General features: G+C 37.1%; 1 protein-coding gene across 2 annotated transcripts in view; it reads left to right on the top strand.

Moving 5' to 3' along the window:
* The window catches only part of CEP192 (centrosomal protein 192), a 127,769-nt gene that overhangs the window by 22,736 nt on the left and 84,788 nt on the right, over positions 1-20,245 (top strand). For both annotated transcript variants that reach the window (XM_043559424.1, XM_043559423.1), the window contains exons 8-11: positions 7,844-7,992; positions 9,142-9,286; positions 10,833-10,966; positions 19,675-20,035. In XM_043559424.1, the coding sequence (XP_043415359.1) occupies positions 7,844-7,992; positions 9,142-9,286; positions 10,833-10,966; positions 19,675-20,035 (789 nt within the window). The remainder of the gene's footprint in view (positions 1-7,843; positions 7,993-9,141; positions 9,287-10,832; positions 10,967-19,674; positions 20,036-20,245) is intronic.

The following is a 20,245-nucleotide window of genomic DNA, read 5'->3' as shown; positions in this document are numbered from 1 at the left end:
GGTTGAGCATCTGACTTTGGCTTAGGTCATGATCTCACAGTTCGTGAGTTTGAGCCCTGCTTTGGGCTCTGTGCTCACAGTGCTGAGCCTGGAGCCTGCTTTGGATTCTTTCTCCCTCTCTCTCTGCCGCACCCCTGTTCACACTCACTCTCTGTTTGTCCCTCTCAAAAATAAATAAATATTAAAAAATTAAAAAAAAGAAAAGAAAAGGATGCAGGGCGCTTGGGTGGCTCAGTCAGTTGAACGTCTGACTTGCACAGAGCCTGCATTGGATTTTCTGTCTCCCTCTCTTGCTGTCCCTTCCTTGTGCATGTGCATTCATACTCATTCTCTGTCTCAAAATAAAGAAACATTAAAAAAAATTTTTTTAAAAAGGGTGATGCATTTTTTCCTCTTTCTTGAAAAGACCTGTGATAGGCCTAACATGGATCTGGGAAGAGAAGTATATTTCAGGAAGCTGGAATAGCTTCTTGTAAAGGCCCTAAGGTAGGGGCATTTTAGACCATGTTTGGAGACTAGCCAAACTCTTGTGATTTTGTGTGGCAGGTTTACAGCACTTGTAGGAGGCTAAATTGGGGAACAAACTCAGACAGGTAGGAAGGGACCAAATTATTCATGGCTTTGAAGGTCAGGCTGATGAACTAACTGATTGGGATAAATACAAATTATAAATTAAGGACAGGTTTTGCTGCCACAATTTTTAGATATTTTGGATTATGGAATTGTGAATAAGGAATCATAGATTGAGTTTATATAGATCTTTGTTTTAGTAGGCTAGATTTTTATGTATGTATTTATTTATTTTTGATTTTTTCTTTTTTTTTCTGTCTCAAGTTTTTATTTAAATTCTAGTTAGTTATCCTATAGTGTAATATTGGTTTCAGGAGTAGAATTTAGTGGTTCATCACTAACACCCAGTGCTCATCCCAACAAGTACCCTCCTTAATGCCCATCACCTAGCCCCTCTCCTCTCCCTCCATCAACGTTTAGTTCTCTATGGTTAAGAGTCTCTTATGGTTTGCCCCCCACTCTTTTTTCCCCCCTCTTCCCCTATGTTCATCTGTTCTGTTTTTTAAATTCCACATATGAATGAAATCATTTAGTATTTGTCTTTCTCTGACAGACTTGTTTCACTTAATATAATAGACTCTAGTTCCATCCACATCATTGTGAATGGCAAGATTTCATTCTTCTTAATGGCTGTGTAATATTCCTGTGTGTGTGAACTGCATCTTCTTTATCCATTCACCTATCCGTAGACACTTTGGCTGCTTCCATAATTTGGCTGTTGCAAATAATGAGGCAATAAACAGGGATGCATGTCTCCCTTTGGATTAGTGTTTTTGTATTTTTTGGGTAAATACCCAGTAGTGTGATTATTGGATCAGAGGGTAGTTCTGTTTTTAATTTTTTGAGGAACCTGCATACTGTTTTCCACAGTGGCTGCAGTGCAGTTTGCACTGGGTTCTTTTCTCTCTATATCCTTGCCAACACTTGTTGTCTTTGTGTGTTTGATTTTAGCCATTCTGACAAGTATGAGGTCATATATCTCATTGTGGTTTTGATTTGCATTTACCTGATGATGAGTGATGTTGAGCATCTTTTCATGTGTATGTTGACCATCTGTATGTCTTCTTTATAGAAATGTGTGTTCATGTCTTCTGCCCATTTTTAAAAATTGGATTGTTTTTTTGGTTGTGTATTAGTTCTATATATATTTTGGATACCACCCCTTTTTCAGATATTTTGTTGATTGTTTCCTTTGCTGTTGAGAAGCCTTTTATGCTGATGTAGTCTCAATAGTTTATTTTTTATTTTATTTTCCTTGCCTGAGGAGACCATATCTAATAAGTTGTTATGGTCAGTGTCAGAGACATAACCCACCGTGCTCTCTTCTAGGATTTTTATGGTTTCAGGTCTCACATTTAGGACCCTGGTGTAAGAAATTGGTCCAGTTTCGTTGTTTTGCATGTTGCTGTCTAGTTTTCTTAACACCATTTATTGAAGAGACTTGTCTTTTTCCCATTACATATTCTTGCTGCCTTTGTCGAAGATTAATTGACCATATAATTGTGGGTTTACTTCTGGGCTGTCTGTTCTTTTTTTTTGTTTGTTTTTTAAGTTCATTTATTTTGAGAGAGAGAGAGAGAGAGAACATGAGCAGGGGAGAGGCAGAGAGAGAGAGAGAGAGAGAGGGAGAGAGAGAATCCTAAGCAGGCTCCATGCTGTCAGCACAGAGCCCTACATGCTCTAACCCATGAACTGTGAGATCATGACGAGCCGAAATCCAGAGTTGGACACTTAACTGAGCCACCCAGGTGCCCTCTGCGCTTTCTATTCTGTTCTCTTGATCTATGTGTTTGTTTTTGTGCCAGTACCATACTGTTTTGATTACTATAGCTTTGTTGTGAATCTTGAAACCTGGGATTGTGATACATCCAGTTTTATTATATTTTTTAAGTAGGCTCCACACCCACTGTGGGCCTTGAACTTATTAGGACTCTGAGATAAAGAGTCATATGTTCTACCAACTAAGACAACCAGGTGCCCCCAGTTTTATTATTCTTTTTCAAGATTGCTTTTGCTATTGAGGGGCTTTTGTGGTTCCATACAAATTTTAGGACTATTTGTTCTCATTCTGTGAACAATAACTATTGGTATTTTAATAGGGATTACATTAAATCTGTAGATTGCTTTTGGTAGTATGCACATAGTATTTGTTCTTCTAGTCCATGAGTTTAGAAGATCTTTCCATTTGTGTCTTTAGTTTCTTTCATCAGTGTTTTACAGTTTTGAGAATGCAAATCTTTCACCTCTTTGGCTAAGTTTATTCCCAGGTATTTTATTATTTTTGGTGCAGTTGTAAATGGGGTTATTAATTTCTCTTTTTGCTACTTCTTTATTAGCGTATAGAAATGCAATTGATTTCTGTATATCAGTTTTGTATTCTGTAGCCTTACTAAATTCATTTATCAGTTCTGATAGTTTTTTGGTGGAGTCTTTAGGGTATTCTACATATGATGTCATGTCATCTGCAAATAGTGAAAATTTTACTTCTTCCTTACCAATTTGGATTCCTTTTATTTCTTTTTGTTGTCTGATTGGTGTGGTTAGGACATCCAGTCATGTGTTGAATAAAAGTGGTGAGAGTGGACATTTTGTCTTGTTCCTGACCGTAGAAGCTTTGATTAGTTTTCTCCCACTGAGTATGATGGTTGCTATGAGCTTCTCATATATGGCCTTCATTATGTTGAGGTATGTTCCCTGTAAACCTACATTGTAGAGGGTTTTTATCGTAAATGGATACTGTACTTTATCAAATGCTTTTTCTGAATCTACTGAAATGATCATATGGTTTTTATCCTTTCTTGTTAGTGTGATATATCATGTTGATTGATTTATGAATATCAAACATCCTTGCATTCCAGGAATAAATTCCACTTGATTGTGGTGAAATATTGTTCTAAATATATTATTGGACCCAGTTTGCTAATATGAGGATTTTTGTGTCTCTGTTCATCAGAGATATTGCCCTGTAGTTCTCTCTCTCTCTTTTTTTTTTTTTTTTTTTATAGTGTCTTTATCTGATTTTGGTATCAGGGTAATGATAGAATGAATTTGGAAGCTTTCTTTTTTCTTTTATTTTTTGGAGTAATTTGAGAAGAATAGATACTAACTATTCTTTAAATGTTTGATACAATTCATAGCTGTCTGGTCCTAGACTTTGGTTGGGAGTTTTTTGATTACTGATTCAATTTCATTGCTGGTAATTGGTATGTTCGGTATTTTTATTTTTTCCTCATTTACTTTTGGGAGGTTATATGTTCCTATGAGTTTATCCATTTCTTCTAGGTTGTCCAGTTTGTTGGCATATGACTTTTCATAATACTCTTTTATAATCCCTTGTATTTCTGTGGTGTTGGTTGTTATTTCTCCTCTTTCATTCCTGATTTGAGTCCATTCTCTCTTTTTTTATGAGTCCTGCTAAAGATTTATCAATTTTGTTGATCTTTTCAAAGAACCAGCTCCTGGTTTCATCCATCTGTTCTATTTTTTTAGTTTCTCTTTTATTTATTCCTGCTTTAATCTTTATTACTTCCTTCCTTTTACTGGTTTTTGGGTTTTGCTCTTCTTTTTCTAGCTCCTTTATTTGTAAGGTTAAGTTGTTTATTTGAGATTTTTCATGCTTCTTCAGATAGGTCTGTATTGTTATAAACTTCCTTCTTAGAACAGCTTTTGCTGGATCCCAAAGATTTTGGAGTGTTGTATTCCCATTTTCATTTGTTAGTGTATTTTTGGATTTCTTCTTTGATATCTTTATTGAACCATTCATTGCTTAGTAACATGTTATTTAACCTCCATGTAGTTTTGTTCTTTCCAGATATTTTATTATGTTTGATTTCTAGTTTCATAGCATGTGGTTAGAAAAGATGCATGGTGTAACTTCAGTCTTTTTGAATTTGTTGAGACTTGTTTTGTGGTCTAATCTGTAATCTATTTTGGAGAATGTGTGCTTGCAAAGAATGTGTATTCTGCTGTTTTAGGGTGGAATGTTCCGAATATATCTATTAGATCATCTGGTCCAGTATATCTTTTAGAGTCACTGTTGGTGATTTTCTGTTGGATGATGTGCCCATTGCTGTAAGTGGTGTGTTAAAGTCCCCTACTATTATTGTGTTACTGTTGATTGCTTCCTGTATGTTTATTTTCAGCTGCTTAATGTATTTGGGTCCTCCCATGGTAGATGCATATATATTTCTAATTGTTATATCTTCTTGTTGGGTTGTCCCCTTTATGTTTACGTAGTGTCCTTCTTTTTCTCTTTTTACAGTCTTTGTTTTGTCCCAGTAAGTATTGCCACCCTGGCTTTCTTTTCACTTCCATTTGTTGAAGAAATGCTTCTTCCCTTCACTTTCAATCTGCATGTTTCTTTAAGTCTGAAATGAGTCTCTTAAAGGCAGCATGTAGATGGGTCTTACATTTTTTATCTACTCCATCACTTTTTGTGTCTTTTGGAATGTTTAGTCCATCTACATTCAAAGTAATTATTGATAGGTATGTACTTATTGCCATTTTGTTACTTGTTTTATGTCCGTTTATGTAGTTCTTCTCTGTTCTTTCTCTTGCTGTCTCCTCTCATGGTTTGCTGGCTTTCTTTAGTGATGTATTTGGATTCCTTTCTTTTCATTATTTCAATATATATTATTGATTTTTGATTTGTGGTTGCTATTAGGTTTGTATATAATATTTTCTGCATATAGCAATCTATTATTTTAATAGCCACTTAAGTTTTAACCCATTCTTTACTCCTTTTCCCTCCACATTTTAGGTATATGGTGTCATGCTTTGCATCCTTTTATTTTGTGAGTCACTTGACTAATTCTTATAGATACACTTATTTTTACTGATTTTGTGCTACGTGCTTTTCTTACTCCTATATATAAGTCTTTCTACTCAGAGTTACCTTTAACATTTCTTGTAGGGCTGGTTTACTGGTCTTGAGTTCCTTTAAGTTTTGTTTGGGAAACTGTATCTCTCTCTCTCTATTCTAAATGATAGCCTTGTTGGATAGAGTATTCTCGGCTGCATGTGTTTTCCTTTCAGCACACTGAATATATCATGCCAGTCCCTCTGGCCTGCAAAATCCTGCTGAAAAATCTGCTGATAGTTTTATAGGGTTTCTCTTGTATGGAACTGTTTTCTTATCTCCTGCTGCTTTTAGAATTGTCTCTTTATCACTGCTTCTTGCCATTTTAGTTGCTGTGTGTCTTGGTGTGGACTTTCTTGAGTTGATTTTGTTGGGGGCTCTCTGTGCCTTCTGGATTTGGATTTCTGTTTTCTTCCCCAGATTCAGGATGTGTTGAGCCATTATGTCTTCAAATAAATTTTCTTCCCCCCTTTCTCTCTCTTTTCCTTCTCTTCTTTCTCTTCTCCTTCCCTATAATGCAAATGTCATTATGTTTGATGGTGTTGCTGAGTTCTATAAGTCTATTTTCACTTTATTATTATTATTTTTTCTCTCTTAACGTTCAGCTTGTTTTCCATCCCTTTGCCTTCCAGGTTGCTAATTTGTTCCTCTGCTTCACCTAGTCTATTTATTCCATCTGGTGTATTTAAATTTTAGTTATTGAGTTGTTCATCTCTGAATGGTTCTTTTTTATGTTTTCTGTTTCCTTGTTAAGTGTCTTACTGATGTCCTCCACTCTTTTCCCTAGTCCTTTGTGTATCTTCTTTTTTTAAAGTTTCATTTATTTATTTTGCGAGAGAACAAGAGAAAACACGAGTGTGGGAGGGGCAGAGAGAGAGAATCCCAAGCAGGCTCCATGCTGTTAGTGCAGAGCCTGATGCAGGGCTCAAGCTCACAAACTGTGAGATATATGACCTGAGCTGAAATCAAGAGTCAGTCATTAAACCAGCTGAGCCACCCAGATGCCCCCAGTGCATATATTTATGACCATTACTTTAAATTCTCAGTGGGAATATTACTTATCTCCCTTTTGCTTGGGTCTTTGCTGTGATTTCGCCCTGTTCTTTCACTTAGGACATATTACTCTGTCTTCTCATTTCATTTAACTCTCTGTGTCTGTTTCTATGTGGTTCAACAGTCAGCTACATCTCTTGCTCTTGAAAGTAGTGGCCTTATGAAGAAGAGGTCATTAGTGTGTTACAGTGCAGTGTCCCCTGTTCACCAGAACCTGCCACTTAGGGGCATCTCCTGTGTGTGTTGTGTGTATCCTGCTGTTGTGGTCAAGCCACTTTTGCCTTCAGTGCAGTCATCTGCAGAGTTTCTCTTTGTCTGTTTTGGACGGGGTTTATTCCCCATGTTGTAATGGGCCACTCTGCACTGCCTTGGGCTTGAGTTGAGTCAGAATAGGCATTTGCCAGAGCTGTGGTAACATCAAACTGCAAGGTGCTTTCCCTGTATTGTCCTCTGAGAAGCTTTTGTTGGTGGGTAGGTCTGCAGTCAGATCAGCTGTCTGCCCTCAGCCCACTGTCAGGACCACAATCTGACCGGTGTGTGTGGTTTTCTTTCTCCTTTCCTGGGGCAGGAGTCACTTTGGAGTGGTGCTGGCCCCTATCAGGGCTGCTTGCATACTGCCAGACTTGTGGCACTACTTTGGGTGAGCTCTGGCAAAAGTGTATTGGAAGAGGTGTGTCCACAGGAGAATGCGGAGCGCACTGTTAGCATCTTCACCCCACTGGTCCCCACAGGTGTTTGTGTATTTAAGCTGCGGAGCAGGGAAGGGAAATGGCACCTGTCAGCTCCTTTTTTTTCTGGAGAAGTGTCCCAGTGATCCCTGCCTGCCTAGCAAATGCATCAGAATTAGTTCCCACATCTCCCTCCACATACCGTTTCAAACTGCTGCTTCTGTGTTGTGTCTCTGCAGGGCTGTTTGTTGTGCTTTCACTTAAAAGGCAGGGACTCCGTTTCCTCTTGCCCTCCTGGCTCTGCTAGAGCAGAGCCTGCTGATTTTTAAAGTTCCAGGTGTTATGCCCTAGTGTTTGTTAAGAACCTGTGAAATCCCTCTGCACCCTTGGAGTCCCTCCCTTTTGCAGACTATCCCATGGGTTCATTTAGCTCCTGACCATGTCTCTGCCCTTCCTACCCTCTTTGATGTGGCTTCTTCTCCACATTTAGCTGTGGAGTGTTTGTTGTGCTAGTCTTCGGATCCTTTTCTGGGTTATTCACACTGATGTGGGTGTTATCTAGTTGTATCCATGTAACTAGTTGAACTTAGGGTCCTCCTACTCTAAGTCTTTATCAACCTTTTTGATTAAATATTATTTATAGTTCAGTCAGTACCTTAAAAAATTTCCTATTTTTTTCCCATTTTACCGATAGATGATGATATTGATGATGAAGAGTTTTATGATGAACATTTGGAGGCTTATTTTGAGCAACTGGCTATTCCAGGAATGTTATATGAAGACCTAGAAGGACAAGAACGCCCAGAAAAAGATTTTAAATTACCTGCAAATGATCCATTTCAGGTATGTTCCAGTCTTATGGTTTTTCAGAAATTTGACTTTAGAAAACTGTTACGGGTCCCTTTATATATTACCATAAAACACAAAATTTGGTTTTCTTTGGTTTCTGTTTTTCTGGATAGAAAGTAATGAGAAATACCTTGCCCATCCTTTCCTGCTTCTTACTTTTTCTTCATCTACAGAAAAATGGAAGAATATTACAATGAACATGTATGTGTATTCCCCTTATCCAGATCAACCAGTTGTTAACATTTGGCCATCTTTACATTTTCTTTATCCCTCCATGAATACTTTTTTCCTGTATCATTTGAGAGGCATGTACAGATATTTTGACATGGCACCCCAATACTTTGACATTTATCTCCTGCAAATAAAGATATTTTCCTGCATAATCTCAATTCTGTTATCTAATTTTGATACAGTAATATAAATGGATATATCGTCCGTATTCATTTACATTTACCCAGTTGCCTCTAAAATGCCCTTTACTTTTATTGTTTTTGAATCAGGATTTAATCAACGATTACAGTTGCTTTTGGTTGTCATGTTTCTTTAGTATTTTGATTTGTAGTTCTTCCATGTCATTAAAGTTATGTAAAATCTAGGCCTTTTTTGTAAAATGACTCGTAAACTAGGTATGTCTGATTGCTTTTCCTCCTACTGATTAGATTAAACATTTTGACAATTCAAATTAAGCATGTTCATTGTCAACAGGTTAAGATTAAACATAAGGATATTGTGTGCTTCTCCTTGTATTACATCAGGAGACATGGGAGTCTCTTTGTCCAACTCTTAGTGATGTTGTGTTTGATAATCTTGGTTAATGTGGTGTTGGCTAGCTGTCTCTTTGTGTAAGTGTCTTTCTTTGCTCCTTTGTTATCAAGAAATAATCTGGGGATGACACATTGAGGCCCTGTGAGCTTTCTATTCCCCAAGAACCTTTTGCCAACTGGATTTAGTATTATTGCTGAGGCCTCCTAGAAACAATTATTCCTGTGGTGGTTATACTGGTGATGTTTCCAGTTCCTTCTATGTTATTAATTACCTGGCATCCTTTTGTCAAGAAGTCATTCTCTGCTTCTCATCTTTTTCCCCTAAAAAAGTTTTTTTTTTAATTAAAAAAATAATACAACTAAGTTATTTTTTAAACAGGCAAATGAAAATGGTAGTTTAAACTATAAATCTCAATCAGAAAATAACAGCTCTCTGACTTCCCATGGCTCACACTCTTCAGGAAATTCTGAAACAATCCACAAAGAGTCTGAAGAAGGCCATGTTGTTTGTGTGCCTGGGATCAGTAAGTATTAAAATACAATTCCATTGTTCTTAAATTGTGTTTGACTTTGCCTTTTTTCCAAAGAAAAATCATTTATCATATGATTTCTAAAATTTTTTTTTTCAACATTTATTTATTTTTGGGACAGAGAGAGACAGAGCATGAATGGGGGAGGGGCAGAGAGAGAGGGAGACACAGAATCGGAAACAGGCTCCAGGCTCCGAGCCATCAGCCCAGAGCCTAATGTGGGGCTCGAACTCACGGACCGCGAGATTGTGACCTGGCTGAAGTCGGACGCTTAACCGACTGCGCCACCCAGGCGCCCCTTATCATATGATTTCTAAGTCCTATGATTTGTCATATGGTTGCTAAGTGTCATTTCTTTGGTATAATGTAACCTGTATTAATCATTGCATTCCTTCAGATTTTTAAACAGTCTAAAACTTTCAAAAGAGTTTTTAATAATACCTAAGTACATTAGTATTATTAGGAATACTGCAATATGAATTATGGAAAGAGCCTAAATTTCCATCAACTGATGAATGGATAAAGAAGACGTGATTTATATATTCAATGGAATACTACTTGGCAATGAGAAAGAATGAAATCCTGCCATTTGCAGCAATGTGGATAGAACTAGAGAGTATTATGCTAAGTGAAATAAGTCAGTCAGAGAAAGATATCATATGTTTTCACTCATATGTGGAACTTGAGAAACTTAACAGAACACCATGGGGGAAGGGAAGGGGTAAAAATAGTTACAAACAGAGAGGGAGGGAGGGAAACCATAAGAGACTCCTAATACAGAGAACAAACTGAGGCGGGGGGGGGGAACCAGAGGTGGGGGACAGGGGAAAATGAGTGATGGGCATTGAGGAGGGCACTTGTTGGGGTGAGCACTGGGGGGTGAGCACTGGGTGTTGTATGTGAGCAATGAATCATGGGAATCTACCCCCAAAACCGAGAGCTATATACACTGTATACACTGAATGCTAGCTAACTTGACAATAAATTATATTTAAAAAAAAAAAAAAGGAAATACTGCAGTATGAAGGGCACCTGGGTGGCTCAGTTGGTTAAGTCTCTGACTCTTAATCTTGGCTCAGGTCATGATCTCATGGTTTGTGAGTTCGAGCCCCGTGTGAGACTCCATGCTGTTCGCGTGGAGCCTGCTTGGGATTCTCTCTCTCTCCCTCTCTCACTGCCCTTCCCCACTCGCATTCACACACGCTCCCTCACTCTCTCAAAATAAATAAATTTAAAAAGATACTGTAGTGTGTATTGCTTGCATTGGTTCCTACAAATGAGTGTGTTTTATTCAAACATTTGAGAATTAGAAATGAATTCTCTGTGTGGTAGCAGTTTGTCAGTTACTGTTGCCTTCTACTGATGGTTACCTTCTCTTATATGCAAATTGCTATATTTATCATATGATTTCTAAGTCCTATGATTTGTCATATGGTTGCTAAGTGTTAGGTTTACATGAAATAATTTAAATAGCAAGAAGCAGTTATTATATTAGATTACTGAAACTTTGACCTTGCTCCATTAATTTCTTGTTTTTCAGGTAAATTTATAGATACTGGAGATAGTAGAAGGCATGTAGATGGTGTGTTATCATTTTCTTCTAGTACTCAGAGAACTGAGCAAGAGAAAGAAAGGGCAGACAGTTTGAAGGGTATTATGTCACATCATGGCAGAGTAAGTTTATATGCATTTTCTTTAAGTTTTCTATGAAAGGGTTAAAAAATCTTTTGTATGGTATCAATTTTTTTCAAAGCAACAACTGTTGACTTCTGGAAAATGTAGAAAGAAGTATTAAAAAATTTCCCTGCTTGGGGCACCTGGGTGGCTCAGTTGGTTAAACGTCTGACTTTGGCTCAGATCATGATCTTGTAGTATGTGGGTTTGAGCCCTGCGTCGGGCTCTGTGCTGACAGCTCAGAGCCTGGAACCTGCTTTCCGATTCTGTGTCTCCCTTTCTCTCTGCCCCTTCCCTGCTAATGCGCTCTCTCTCTCTCGCTCTCTCTCTCTCTCTCTCTCTCTCTCTCAAAAGTAAACATTAAAGAAATTTAAAAAAATTTCCCTACTGATAATGTTTCTGTGTGTGTGTTTGTATGTATCTATGAGATCACTAAGATTATGTTAAATGTACAATTACATACATTTTCTTTAAGTATTCATTGACTTGCATTTAGATCACTCATTTGAAAAGTTCTTTAGCTTGGTGTCAAAACAAAAAAGTGAACCATTCATCTTGCTCAAACATGTTTGTTTTTCATTTATTGTTTTCTGTTTGTTAATGGTAACCCATTACTCCTACACTTGAAATTTGGTAGTCATTTCTGGCTCTTAGCAATTCTTTGTCCCCTTTTTAATGTATGCCTCAGGATTTGTTTGATGATTTTTAATTTGGAGGGAGTGTGTGTATTGACATATGTAGAGACAGTTATTTATCCTCATAGTAATCCTTTGACTGATTAAGGCGGTAAGTGATAATGGGATTGTTGTTTTAAAAAAATTTTTTTTTTCAACGTTTATTTATTTTTGGGACAGAGAGAGACAGAGCATGAACGGGGGAGGGGCAGAGAGAGAGGGAGACATAGAATCGGAAACAGGCTCCAGGCTCTGAGCCATCAGCCCAGAGCCTGACGCAGGGCTCGAACTCCTGGACCGCGAGATCGTGACCTGGCTGAAGTCGGACGCTTAACCGACTGCGCCACCCAGGCGCCCCTGGGATTGTTGTTTTTAAAGCTCAGAAAACCTAATTTCTGTCAGTGTGTTCTAAGGACTGTGTCTTAAGTTTATTGTTTCTTATTTATTCTCTTTACCACTATTCAAATTCAAGATACTTACTACCTCATGTCTGATTTATTGTGCCATCTATAGTATTTTTACTTTCTTTTATTAAATTAAAAAAATGTTCTTTTATGTTTATTTTGAGAGAGCGAGTGAGTGCACAAGTGGGGGAGGGGCAGAGAATGGGGGAAGAGAGAGAATCCTAAGCAGGCTCTGTGCTGTCAGTGCAGTGCCTGAAGTGGGGCTTGATCTCATGACTGTGAGATCGTGACCTGAACTGAAATCAAGAGTTGGATGCTTAACCAATTAAGCCACCCAGGCGCAGGCGCCCTGCCATCTACAGTATTTTTCCCATTCCGTTACATTTGTCAATACCAGGTTAATCTTGTTACAAAGGTTTTTAATGTGTATGATTGTATGCATGTGTACATATGTACATATATATGTATATATACTACATAAAATATTCTTTGTGTCTCGGTGTTTCAAATTAATAATCCTTAAAATGCTTTATAATCTGGCCCCATGTTAATCTGCTTTTCTCACGTATGTTTCTTCTATACATCTGTTCCTATTTTGTTTTCTCCCTTTCTTCCCTAATCCAGATAACGATCATCTTTCCAGTCTTTTAAATTTTATTTTTTAAATATTTTTTTAATGTTTGGGAGAGAGAGAGCATGCGTGAGCAAGAGGTCTTTTTTTTTTTTTAAGTTTATTTTTTTAAAGTTTTTTTTTTAAGTTTATTTATTTTTGACAGAGACAGAGTGCCAGCATGAGCTGGGGAGGGGCAGAGAGAGAGGGAGACACAGAATCTGAAGCAGGTTCCAGGCTCCAAGCTGTCAGCACAGAGCCTGAGGCAGAGCTTGAACTCATGAACCGTGAGATCATGACCTGGGCCAAAGTCGGATGCTTAACCAACTGAGCCACCCAGGTGCCCCAAAACTCTGGTAGTCTATTTTTTAATGAGCTAGTTAATCCTTTAACACTTACTGTAATTATTGATACTCTTCATTTTATTCTTACATTTACTTCATTTAATATTTATTTTATCATTTTCAAAAATTTTATTGCATTATTTATCCCTGCTCTCCCCTTCACTTCTTCCCATCTTTCCTCTTTATACATCTGGCCTTTCTTTGCATTTTCATTGATTCTCAGATCCACATTTTTCATATTTTAACACTTCTGAAATCACTGTTTCTTACAGTTACTAGTATGTCATAGCTTAGTATTCTCTTTCTTAGTGGCACATACAGTAATGGTAAATCTTTAAATCAATGGTTAGATTCTATGAGGGATGCTGTTTTTCCCTTATTTGGAGGGCATTCATGTATTTTTCAGCCATTATTTCAGATGAAAGCAGCACCAGAGTGCTTTGTTGCCTGTTTGTTTCCCTTAGATGCCAATAAGGTAGGACTTTGAAATACTTTAATTACCTCCTTTCAAAACCCCACCTCCTAAGAGAACTTTGGATTGCTTTTACTTTTTCTTTTCTTGTCACATTTCCTAACTCTTAAGTTTTGCTGAGAGAGTTACGCTGTCAAAATATTAACAAAAACCAATTTTGTATTTAGGTTTGAAAACTGTCGAAGCAGCTGCATTTGTGCTTGTATTGTTTATTATCAGATCACAGCAAGGGAGCTGTTCTGCATAGGGAACTCTGACTTGGAAACAAGTCATTATGAAATAGTGTAGTACCAGGTTTCCCCCAGCAGTGCATGTATGTGAGTTGACAGGGTGGCTGTCTGAGACCCCATGCCGCTGCCCTATTGAGCCCAGGCAGGATTCTGACATAGAGGCTGCCAGTCCAAATCCCACAGCCCTGGCCCCTACCTGGTCCCTGGCCCCGACCCCGTACTTTGGTCAGACTGCCTCTCTCCCCATCCAACCCTCTCTCCCCCCCACCCCAACCTCTCCTCAGAGCCCCACACCCTAGGTGAGTCCTAGGTCCCTTCTCACTTCACACACAATGCCTAGCTGCCACCTTTGCCCTGTTGGCTCCTCAGCCAAGCACAAAAAGGGTTCAGGTGCATTTCATCAGATGGTGCAGTGATTCTGGAGACTGTCATTTGGCTGCGTTCCTACTTCAAGACTGTTTTAAGTAGCTTTCCTGAGGGGATAGGTAGTTTCCAACATTCTGGCATTTCTTTTTTTTTCTTTTTTTAAAATTGAAGTAGAAATACAAGATTATATTGATTTCAGGTGTACAACATAGTGATTTGACAATTATATGTGTCCTGAAATGCTCACCTTGTAAGTGTAGTTACCATCTGTCACCATACAAAGTTTTTACAATATTATTGACTGTATTTCCTATGTAGTACTTTTATCCCTGTGACTTATTTAATTACTGGAAGTCTGTATCTCTTATTTAAAAAAAAAAATTTTTTTTTTTTCTTAACGTTTTATTTATTTTTGAGACAGGGAGAGACAGAGCATGAACAGGGGAGGGTCAGAGAGAGGGAGACACAGAATCTGAAACAGGCTCCAGGCTCTGAGCTGTCAGCACAGAGCCCGATGCGGGGCTCGAACTTAGGCACCACGAGATCATGACCTGAGCCGAAGTCGGCCACTCAACCGACTGAGCCACCCAGGCGCCCCAAGGAAGTCTGTATCTCTTAAACCCCTTCATCTTTTTTACCCATCATCCCTCTACCCCTCTGGCAATTACCTGGTTTTTTTCTCTGTATTTATGAGTCTGTCTCTGTTTTGTTTATTCATTTGTTTTGTTTTTTAGACTCCACAAAGAAGTGAAATCATACAGTATTTGTTTTTTTCTGACTTATTTTACTTAGCATAGTGCTCTCTAGGTCCATTCATGTTGTCACAAATGGCAAAATCTTTTCTATAGCTGAGTGATATTCCTCTGTGTGTGTGTGTGTGTGTGTGTACTACATGTTCATTATCCATTCATCTATTGATGCACACCTAAGTTGCTTCTGTATCTTGGCTATTATAAATAATGCTGCAGTAAACATGGAGGGTGCATATATCTTTTTGAATTAGTATTTTCATTTTCTTTGAATAAATGCCCAACAGTGGGATTACCAGATCATATGGTATTTCTATTTTTAATTTTTTGAGGAACTTCCATACTATTTTCCATAGGGGCTATACCAATTTACATTCGCACCAACAGTGCACAACATCCACATCCTTGCCAACACTTGCTTCTTGTGTTTTATATTTTAGCCATTCTGACAGCTTTGAGGTGATATCTCCTCATGGTTTTGATCTGCATTTCCCTGATAATGAATCATGTTAGGCATCTTTTCATGTGTCTGTGGGCCATCTGTATGTCTTCCTTGTAGAAATATCTGTTCATGTCTTCTTCCCATTTTTCCATTGGATTGTTTGAGATTTTTTGAGTGTTGAGTTTTAGGAGTTCTTATAAATTTTGGATATTAACCCCTAATTGGATATATGACTTATTATATCTTCACCCATTCAGTAGGTTCCCTTTTCATTTTGTTGATTGTTTCCTTCACTGTGCAAAAGCTGTTTAGTGTCATGTAGTTCTAATTGCTTACTTTTCTTTTGATTCCTTTGCCTGAGGAAGCAGATCCAGAAGAATATTGTGAAGGCTGATATCTAAGAGATTATTGCTTATGTTTTCCTCTAGAAATTTTATGGTTTCAGGTACATTTAGGTCTTCAATTCATTTTGAGTTTATTTTTGTATATAGTGAAAGACAGTGGTACAGTTTCATTCTTGTGCATGTAGCTGTCCAGTTTTTTCAACACTGTTTATTGAAGAGATTGTTATTCTCCAATGTATATTCTTTCCTCTTTTGTCCTAGATTAATTGACCATATAAGCATGGGCTTATTTGTAGACTCTGTTCTGTTCCACTGATCTCTGTGTCTGTTTTTGTGCCTGTACCATAACTTTTTTTTTTTTTAGAGAGCGTGTGCATGTGAGCATGAGCAGGGAGGGAGGGGCAGAGGGAGAGAGAGAATCTTAAGCAAGCTCCACGCCCAGCACAGAGCCCAAAATGGGGTCAGTCGCACGACTGTGAGATCATGACATGAGCCAAAATCAAGCATCAGATGCTTAACTGACTGAGCTGCCCAGGTGCCCCTTGTAACTATTTTTTTTTTTTTTTTTTTAGCATTAACTGTTTTGATTACTATAGCTTTGTAGTATAGTTTGAAATCTGGGATGGTGATACCTCCAGCTTTGTTCTTCTGTCTCAACATTGCTTTGGTTATTTGGGGACTTTTATGTTCCATACAAATTTTAGGATTATTTTTTCTAGTTCTGTAAAAAATATTATTGGTATTTTGATAGGTATTGCATTAAATGTGTAAATTGCTTTGAGTAGTATGGACATTTTAACAATATTCGTCCAGTCCATGAATATAGTTTACCTTCCGTTTATTTATTTGGGTCATCTTTCTTTTCTTTCTTTTTCCTTTTTTTTTTTTTATTTTAGAGAGAAAGTGTGAGTGGGGGAGAAGGGCAGAGGGAAAGAGAGAGAGAGAGAGCAAGAGAGAGAGAGAGAGGGAGGGAGAAAATCTTAAGCAGGCTTCATGCCGAGCATGGAGCCTGATTCAGGACTTGATCCCATGACTCTGGGATCACGACCCGAACCAAAATCAAGAATTGGACATTCAGCTTACTGAGCTACCTGGCACCCCTCTTTCATTGGTATCTTGTAAGTTTTCAAAGTATAGATCTTTCACTTCCTTGCTTAAATTTATTCCTAGATACTTTATTCTTTCTGATGATATTGTAAATAGGATTTTAAAAACTTTCTCTTTCTGCTACTTATCATTATTAGTACTGAAACAGAACCAATTTCTGTATATTAATTTTGTATCCTGCAACTTCACTAAATTTATTAGTTTTAATAGTTTTTGGTGGAATCCTTAGAGCTTTCTATCTATAGTATTATGTCATATGAAAATAGTGACAGTTTTGTTTCCTTTTCAATCTGGATGCCTTTTATTCCATTTCTTGTCTGATTACTGGGCTAGGACTTCTAATACTGTGTTGAATAAAAGTGGTAAGAGTGGACATCCTTGTCTTGTTCCTGATCTTTGAGGAAAAGCTTTAAGCTTTTCACTACTGAGTATGATTTAGTTGGGGGTTTATTATATATTATATTCGAGTATGTTCCCTCTAAACCCACTTTGTTGAGAGTTTTTATCATGAGTAGATATTGAATTATGTCAAATATTTTTTCTGCATCTGTTGAGATAATTGTATGATTTTTATCCTTCATTCTGTTAATGTGGTGTATTATGTTGATTGATTTATGAATATTCAGCCATCCTTGCATACCTGAAATAAATTACATCTGATTGTAATAAATGTGTTGTTGAATTTGGCTTGCTAATATTTTGTTAAGGATTTTTGTATCTATGTTTATCAGGGATATGAGTCTACAGTTTTGGTGTCAGGTTAATGCTGGTTTTGTGGAATGAACTTGGAAGCATTCCTTCTTCTATTTTTTGAAAGAGTATGGGAAGAATGGGTGTTAACTCTTCTTTAAGAGAATTTATCAGTGAAGCTATCTAGTCCTAGATATTTGCTTGTGGGGAATTTTTTGATTACTGATTAATTTGTTGCTAGTAATCAGTCTGTTTAGATTTTCTATTTCTTCCTGATTCAGTTGGAAGATGTTTCTAGAAATTAATTCATTTCTTCCAGGTTGTCCAGTTTGTTGGATTATAATTTTTCATAGTATTCTCTTATAATCCTTTGTATTTCTGTGGTGTCAGTTGTAACTGCTTTCATTTCTGATTTTATTTATTTGAGTTCTTTCTCTTTCATCTTGATAAGCCTGGCTAAAGGTTTATCAGTTTTCTTTATCTTTTGAGAACCAACTCAGTTTCATTGATACTATCTATTGTTTTTTTTTTAATTTCTGTTTCATTCTGGTTCTTTTTTACTCTTTGCTAGTATTCTATATGAAAAATAGTTATGTCTTTAACTGGCATTTCTTTGTCTCCTTGTCTTTTTTTCTGTTGTAATATTAATATTTTAAGTATTGTTTTTATAAGCTTTCTATGTTAAAGAGATATTTTGATCCTTATGCATTTTATGTATTTATTTACTCATTTGCCAAACAATAGAAATTTATTTTCTCACACTTCTAGAGAATTCAGAGATTAAGGTTTTAGTAGGGTTGGTTTCTCCTTGTGCTTCTCTCTTTGCCTTATAGATGGACTTTTTCTCCCTGTGTCTTCAAGATGGTCTTCCCTCTCTCAGTCCTTATGCATTTTTAGACTTTTATGTTTGTATTAGTTTCCTAGGGCTGCTGGAACCTTAGCCTGCAACAAGAGAAATGTAGTCTCACATTCTAGAGGCCCAAAATTGGAAATCAGGGTATTGGAAGGGATAAGCTCCCTCCAAAGGCTCCTCTTCTTGCCTCTTCCAGCAGCTAATGGCTCCTGGTTTTCTTTGCTTGTGGCAGCATCACTTGAATATTTGCCTTCCTCTTTACATGGGCTTTCTCTCAGTGTCTCTGTATCCTGCTAAAATCTTTTTTCTCTTATAAGGACACCGCTCACTGGGTTAAAGGCCCATTCTAACTCCAGGATGGTCTTATTTCAAGATCCTTAATTTAACTTAATCTGCAAAGACCCAGATTCCAAATAAGGTTACAGTTTACAGGACCTGGGGTTAAGGCTGGGAAATTTTTAACCCAGGTGAGTGTTATACTTAGATGTTATCCACTAAAGACTTTAAAACTATTCATCTCTATTTTCTCCTAGCACTTTTGCATCTAAATGTTTAAGCCGTGTGGAATTTATTTTGATATAAGGTAGGATGTAAGTTTATTTTTTGTAAGACATTTTTGGAAGATCACCCAGTTAGTAAGTGCTGGCAGTAGGATTTAAACCTATGACTTTATTTCAAAGTCAGCATCTTTTCTTTTATGTAGAACTACCTGCTTTTAGTATTTTAACTTCAAAAAACTTGTGAGGCTGTTTTTGTCATCATACATCTCATGACAGAAAAGACTGCTCTTACAGGATTTATTGGCACTTGAAATTACAGTGGTAGCTGGATTTCTAAAAGTATTGTAGGCACTTGGGCTCTTTTTCAGCAGTTGTTATTCTAGGAAAGAATAAGAAATGCCATTTGGGAAAGTATGTCAGAGAGCATGGTTTTGAGGCACTGGCTTAATTTGCCTTGTCTGATGCAGTTGTTATTTGGCACCTCATGGGCATCTGTAGTATATGCTATTTTACTCCTGTTAAAAGATATTAGTACACCTGTTCTCAAGGGATGTTACTCATATTAATTTTACGAGTCTGGTCACATTAATGGGCTTGCCATGCTTTTAGAGAGTTTTAGTGGTAATTATAAGAGTTGAAACTGATATTTCTAATGTCCTGTATGTAATATAATGAACATGTTGAGCTCACCTTTGGTATCTGAATCTGTTGATAGACGTTTGCAATGACCACGGCATGAATTTTGGTTTTGGTATATTGCTTAAAATTGGTTCTTATGTAGTCTAATAGAGTACAGTGAACACTATATAGTCTGATGCTTTACATAATAACCATTTACATCTACTACGTAATTTTTTCCCATAAAGTTTGGAATGAGTCATGAAAAACAAAACTTATGCCTACTTTGTTATTCATTTTTAAAGGCGAGGGCAAGAGAAGAAGTTCCTGTGAAGACTATCAGGGCTACTAATGCGAAATTTAACCCTGTTTATTTTCATGACACAAATGCCAGTGAAGGTGATTTTGATGTAATGGACCCTTTAAAGCTGGAGGCCAGGTCTCTTCATCAAAATAAGCCCTTGGCATCTGGTTCAAAAACAGTTTTACCTGTGGATAGATGTTTAGACACGGAGACTCCTAAAGTGTCCCTTCAAAAATATATGGACAGAGCATCTTTGAAGCCTGTTAGTGACAATGAAATTAATTCCACTGATACTCTTCAGTCACCAACAAGTGAAAGAAGGACATGTGAATGTTACAAGTCCACTGAAAAGAGTAAAGAGCGTAAGTAGGTTTTATTTTTCTTCAAATTTTTATTTAAATTCTAGTTAGTTAACCTATAGTGTAGTAAGAAGGCTTAAAAAAATAAAGATGTATAAAATGTTTATACAATAGAGTATATTTTCAAGGGTAACTTGCCTAATCTTTCATATTAAAATATTTAAGTGTTTTATGGATTAAAAATTATATCTTTACTTACAGATCTGGTAGACA

Source organism: Prionailurus bengalensis, chromosome D3, assembly GCF_016509475.1.
Source record: "Prionailurus bengalensis isolate Pbe53 chromosome D3, Fcat_Pben_1.1_paternal_pri, whole genome shotgun sequence".
NCBI lineage: Eukaryota > Metazoa > Chordata > Mammalia > Carnivora > Felidae > Prionailurus > Prionailurus bengalensis.
Note: the sequence above shows the minus strand (reverse complement) of the source record. Positions and strands in the feature narration are given on the sequence as shown.